Source organism: Gavialis gangeticus, unplaced genomic scaffold, assembly GCF_001723915.1.
Source record: "Gavialis gangeticus isolate Ggan-Ray unplaced genomic scaffold, GavGan_comp1, whole genome shotgun sequence".
Classification (NCBI taxonomy): domain Eukaryota; kingdom Metazoa; phylum Chordata; order Crocodylia; family Gavialidae; genus Gavialis; species Gavialis gangeticus.
Genome location: NW_017729024.1, coordinates 21,924,989 through 21,931,305, shown reverse-complemented (window position 1 = coordinate 21,931,305; position 6,317 = coordinate 21,924,989). Strand labels below are relative to the sequence as shown.

The following is a 6,317-nucleotide window of genomic DNA, read 5'->3' as shown; positions in this document are numbered from 1 at the left end:
TTGTTGAGAATCTGCTTCTGAACATTCACGGGAATAACCTGGGATACTGCGTCATCTATTGAAGCACGCTGCAAGCACTTCTTTGTGTGCAGCAAACTATGTAAACACTTTGTTGCCGAGCCCCATCTAGTTGCTCTTGGCAATAAAAGTGCACTTTCCTTCCCCTGCCCCTTCCCCTGCAGAGTTTTCCGCCTGGGGGTGGTGCATGCGCACATGCATGCTTAGCGACCACACCCCCGCAAAAAAAAAAATATGTCTCCCTTCACCTATGACCCTGAGAGACTTGAGAAGGTATTTACCTCTGCACCCAATCTGCTGCAACTGAAGCCCAGAAGCTAATGCATCAGTCTGGGTCACAGGATCATCTTATGCCAGCTGTCCAAATCCTTAAAATAATTGCAGCCATGTGCTTTTTGCTCCTGAGCGTTATTACCCACTGAAAAGAACTATTTGGGATACAGAATTGCTCACAATCAAAGTAGCTTGGTAGAGTGGCAACGTCTTCTGAAAGATGGCCCAGATCCTCAGGGACCATAAGAATCTGCTGTATCTCCAGATAAATCAGAATCTGACTCCATAGTGAGTCCACTGATCAGGGTTCTTCTGTTGGGACTTCATTGTCCCGTACCAGCCAAATACCATTAACTGGAAGGCAGATGCATTCTTCTGACAGGACAAGGACTCCAAGTCCAGTCCGGTGCCTCCTTTTACCATCCTTAAATCCCAGAATTTAATTCATAACTCTATATGGAAGAGATTAATTTATAATATCCAGACAGACCATCCTGATGATCTGTTCACAAGACAACTCTGCCTACTGCCTGATCCTGATTTCCAACTATGCAGTGAGCTCCTCCTCTTCTGAGGCTGACACTGTGTTTCTGAGGGACCCTTAGAACCACAAGTATTAAGACTGTTATGACAGACCCCTTGCTGGGCACTTTGGTTGCTCTTGGTTTTGTGTCAATTCTGGTGGCCAAATATGCTTTAAACATGTAGGTACAAAAAGAGTTCTGTAGCTGCAAGATTTTTGGATTTTTTTGTGACTTGGGTGGCTAAATTCTGTTTAGGTGCTGCATTTAGCAGTTTAAATGACTTCACAGGGAGGGAGATTGGTTTCTTTATTTCCAAGTGATCACTGTGATCCTGATTCAGCAAAATACATAAAGATATGCCTGATTTTAAACAAATGAGTAGTATTTACAGGCTTAAAATTAGACACATGTTTAAGTACCTTTCTGAATTAAGGCTTCTTTTAAGTAGCATGTAAATGACTGGGAATAATTCATAAATCAAAGTTACGAGCTGCTAAACCACTTACCAGAGAGTATTATGCGTGAACAGTAGAGTTACAGAGTTAGTTTTATTCAATAACAGTGAGACGTTGTAAGCATTGCTGGATAGGGACTAGTTACTTGCACAGTACCTTGTGCAATAGAGTCCTAATATATGATTTGAATCCTTAGAGGCTACCACAGTAACAACAACAGCACCAAAAAGCATTAAAGATTATTCTTTTGTTGGAAGTACTACTGTACAACTACCTTTTCTTGTCTAGTAACCAAAGTAAATATATTGACTACACCAAGATTTAGTCTGTTTCATTAAACAGAAAGGATGAAACCAGCTGCTTTCCACAGTTTATTTAGAGTTATTAATACGTGGTCATTATAAACACAAGGCTTGCTTAGGTAGGTCTACTGTGGTTAATTTTGGGCACCTTATAAATTAAAATAGTTTAAAAAGTGTTGATGAACTAACCAGAAAAAGAAATGTACATTTCCAGAGAAACTGGAAAAGCCAACATAAATTACTTTTACTTAGTGCCAAATTCTGATAAAAACAGATAGAGTGAGGTGTTTTTCCCCCCTATAGAAGGTATATACAAAAAGGTGTTTCTGTATAGTGCATCGTCAGGAAACAATCTATCCCATCACCATTTAAGTATCGTCATATAGTAATTTTATTAAATGAAACAGTAGCATCTCAACAATTTTTTAATAGTTAGAGTTCTGCATTTTGTTCAGCATACTATGAAGAAATCCTTCATAGTAACTTAGAAGTCTGACACTAATAAATTCAAACTTCCAAGCACTGCTGCTTGTTCCCGGGGAACACCCATGCCATATGCACTGTGGTACGCAGCAGGTTACCCCAGGTGGGGTAGGGAAGGCTGGGGCCAGCAACTGTGCTGGCCCCACCAGCCTTACCTGGTGTCCTGGGGGCCTCCCGGGGCTGCAGCAATGACAGGAAGCCTGGCTGGCAGCTGAAGTGTGGTTCCGACTGGCCAGGCTCCAGTTGTGGGTGGCATCCACTGCTACCATGTGCACCATCCTACTTTTTTTGGTGTGGCTTTTTTTGACCCCAGGATCTCCTGGAGTCAAACCCCCCTCCACACCCGCATGCTGCAAGGTAGCAGCATGGGGTACACCTGCATGTGTGGTACGTGGCGCGTCTGTGGCGCAACATACCGCACATCCACACTTGTCTGAACACAGCCATGGAGTGCTTCACTACCATCTAGCTAACTAAAGGTAGCTCAAGTACCTTTACATGAACAATAATCCCTGCAGTGCAAAGCATTTTTTAACATAGTCCTGGTCCTCCTGGACTTCTCTGACCCATAGATACCACATTTTTTGGCATATTTTTCTGTTGCTTTGCTACAAGCAGAAATTAGAACTTCCATTACAGAATAATGAAATTGTATATTAACATTCTACATATGTAGTTTGAAATTCCAGTTAAAAAGATTTCAGCTTTCTCTAAGCAAACTTGTTTTCTTCTTTTAGGACAGAGCTGGAAATTTTGTTCTACCATTTCAAATGAATAAGAATGAGCTCTGCAATTCAGAATGAAACAGTTGTTTAATCAATTTCTATGTAGACGAAAAGCACAAAAGTGCAGGGTGATCTTTTTAGTGATGTTCATTAATTAGTTTTAGCCATTTGTATTTGAAAAGGTTCAAGGAATAACACAAGGTATTTTCTATTAAACGAATTCTTCCACTTCCACTTGCAATGAATAATTTTATTGATTCCTAATTTGAATCAACCCCTAAATTAATAAGAATCATAGAAATAGTAGAAATTTTTATGTAAAACACCGCACACTGAAACACAATATTATTTTTGTAGTTCTAAATGGCTGAAGGTTGAATAACTTTCGTTTTCAATATACTCTTTAATGGCTGAATGTTCAGAACACTGCTTCTTTTATAATTACTTTTTAATCTAGCTTTTAGGGAATTAAAGTAGTGATTACAATATTAACATTGCCTCATAAAAGAAGAAAAGCTATCACACAATGCATAAAAGTTATATCCTAATGACATTTTCCCCAATTTACCTCTCCTTACCTTTAACTAGATTTATTATAACTGTATTCATTTGTCTTACCAATATGTAAAACTATAATATAATTAATTAGGTCATTACATGGCTATATATTAGCCACATACGAGGATGACCATAATTCTGTTAAGAAAAATACATAAACAAATCCATTTCATTGTCCCTACTGATTATCGGCATTGTTTTAACCTTCCAACTAATGCTAAGTCTGTCTAAAATCCCCAAAGAGTTGATAGGCACATAATGCCCATTTAATTTGCAATCACTAATGTAAAAATGTAACAAAAATTAGGAGAGATTTTACATACGAGTAGGATACAATGCTAAACATTAAAATATTTTACATACTCACTTTGGAAATACTGTCCATGTCTCCTGAGCCTGAAGTTAAAATAAATAGACATTTAGTTAGGTATGGACTGCATTAATCTAAGACAAGTGTGGGCAATTATTTGGCTGGTGGCCCACTTAACGAATTTTGATCAGCTGTTGAGGGATGCAGGGGCACACCTGTTGTCAAACTGTTAAATCCCACACCTTGACAGGTGCCCTGCCCCCTGGCTGCTATTTTGGAACTGAAAGTCCTGTTCCTGGCCTTTGCCACTGAAAGTCCCTCCCCTCACCCTGCAAGTACTCCTTTTGGAAGGGGGAAGGGTTATATTCTTGGAACCAGAAATTTCACCCTTGCACATGGTCCATGACATAAAAAGGTCCGCTCACCAGACACCAAACCCTGTCCCCCACACCACCATGTTGGCCACCATATTGGTCCCAGAATCCCCTGCCCATATTATATGGTCCCTGACATTAGAAGGTCCACTGCCCCTCTAGAGAGCCCATGCACTCATGGTGCATTGCCCACCCTTGGGGCCCCAGAAGTTCTGTTCCCTAGGCCACAAGGCACAGGCATGACCTATCAGGTAGTGAGGAGTTGTAACTCCTATGTCAACCTGCCCCATTATCCTTGGCCAATCAGTGGGAATTTCAGGAGTGTTGGACCTCCCAGAGAATGGTGCCAAACCAATCAAGTTGAGGTCCATACACATAACATCTTTCAAAAGATATAATTTTAACAAATTATAGATCAAAAACAAACATATACTAAAAATGTATTTCAAAAATATATTTTTAAGGTGCTAGTACCAACATCACAAGCAGCAGAGGGAAAGGAGGGCAGGGGGTGGGTTTAGGTGCTGGGTCTCTCCCTAGCCCTGCAGGCACTAACCCCACTACGTGCCTCAGCCCCCGCTGTGCTCCATTACTGGCTGCAGTCCCAGGAGCCGGAGCTGGAGCCAGAGCTGGAGCTGCTGCAGCCGGCACTACCCACAGGGGAGGGAGGAGGGCAGAGAATGCCATGGGATGGATAGAATCACTTATTGGGCTGGATCCGGCCTGTACACCATATTTTGCCCACCCCAACCTAAGAGTTTATCATTTTCCAAATTTTAAAAATACAGCATTGGTACAATAAGCTAACACACAGTGATATTTGAGAGCTTCCTTTCCCCCTGAGTCTCTCTCAGTATAATACCCCAGCCAATACAATACACATACTTGACCCTTCTGTGGTTGTGCATATGATTTGGGTGTAGAAAAACTATTTTCCCTTTTTTAGGTCTATGTAAGAGCTACAGTCAGTCACAATTTCTGTGGTCTGGAAAAATGTAGGCACAGCTATTAGGGGTATGCAAAACAGGTCATATTTGATTCAGATTTGGCCCGAATTGGGGACAGTGATTCAATTAGTTGATTCAGATCACTGTCCCGATTCAATTCGACTAAATCCAAATTTGAAGATTGGATGCTGATATGGAGAATCAGCCATTCAGCCATAGACACAGCTTTTTTCTACATACCTCAAGGTACCAGGCATGGCTCACTGTGCTGGGACAGATGGAGTGTCCCACAGGAGCACAGGGGAGCTCCCCCATGTGTTCAGTGACGGAACTGGAAGTGGACCGGAAATACTCCTGGTGGACCCGGAAGTAGACCAGAAATGCTTCTGGTCTACTTCTGGGTCTGCAGCCAAGCACACTGGGAACACCCCCACCCCATGCTCCTGTGGGATGCTCCATTTGCCCCAGCATCTCAGCATTCATGAGCTTCTTCTTCACGGTAAGGGTGGCCAAGGGAGGTGGTGCTCTCCCCTACCTTAGGGGTCTTTTAGAGAGGGTTGGATAGGCATCTGGCTGGGGTCATCTGACCCCAGCACTCTTTCCTGCCTAGGCAGGGGGTCAGACTCGATGATCTGTTGAGGTCCCTTCTGACCCTAGCATCTATGAATCTGTGAATCTATGAGTACCTTGAGGTATGTAGAAAAAACATTTAAAGCTGTGGCTATGTCCGAATCATCAAATCTTTCTGAATTTCTCTGAATTGATCCGGAGGGTTCCGATTCAATTCAGAGAGATTAAAGGGCCTCCTGATTTGATTCTGGGAGTAGCTACCCAGATCAAGGACAACAAGAAGTCCTTTTTTAAATACACAGGGGGCAAAAAGAAGGTACCGGGTAATGTGGGGCCCCTGCAAGACACGCTAGGAAATCTGGTCATCACACCAGATGACAAAGCCAACCTATTTAACGACTTCTTTGCCTCCAATTTCCTGAGCAGGGACAGGATCAGCCCCCCCACTGGGCCCCCCTCAGGCCTCAGGGGAGGCGCACCTAGGCCAAGGGTCAGTGAGGAGCTATTCAGGGAACTTCTGGAGGGACTGGATGTATTTAAATCAGCCAGTCCAGACGATCTCCACCCCAGAGTGCTGAGGGAATTAGCTGAAGTTTTTGCAGGACCCCTGGCATGGCTTCACGAGCACTCATGGTGCTCTAGTGTGGTGCCAGAGGACTGGAAGAGGGCCAACGTGGTTCCCATCTTCAAAAAAGGGAGGAAGGAGGACCCCGGAAACTATAGGCCAGTCAGTCTTACCTCGATCCTGGGTAAGCTCTTTGAGAGAATTATCCTGGCA

General features: G+C 42.9%; 1 protein-coding gene across 2 annotated transcripts in view; it reads right to left on the bottom strand.

Annotated features, from left to right (window-relative positions):
- SSBP2 (single stranded DNA binding protein 2) overlaps positions 1-6,317 on the bottom strand; it is a 355,671-nt gene that overhangs the window by 11,759 nt on the left and 337,595 nt on the right. For both annotated transcript variants that reach the window (XM_019516935.1, XM_019516936.1), the window contains one exon: positions 3,706-3,734. In XM_019516935.1, the coding sequence (XP_019372480.1) occupies positions 3,706-3,734 (29 nt within the window). The remainder of the gene's footprint in view (positions 1-3,705; positions 3,735-6,317) is intronic.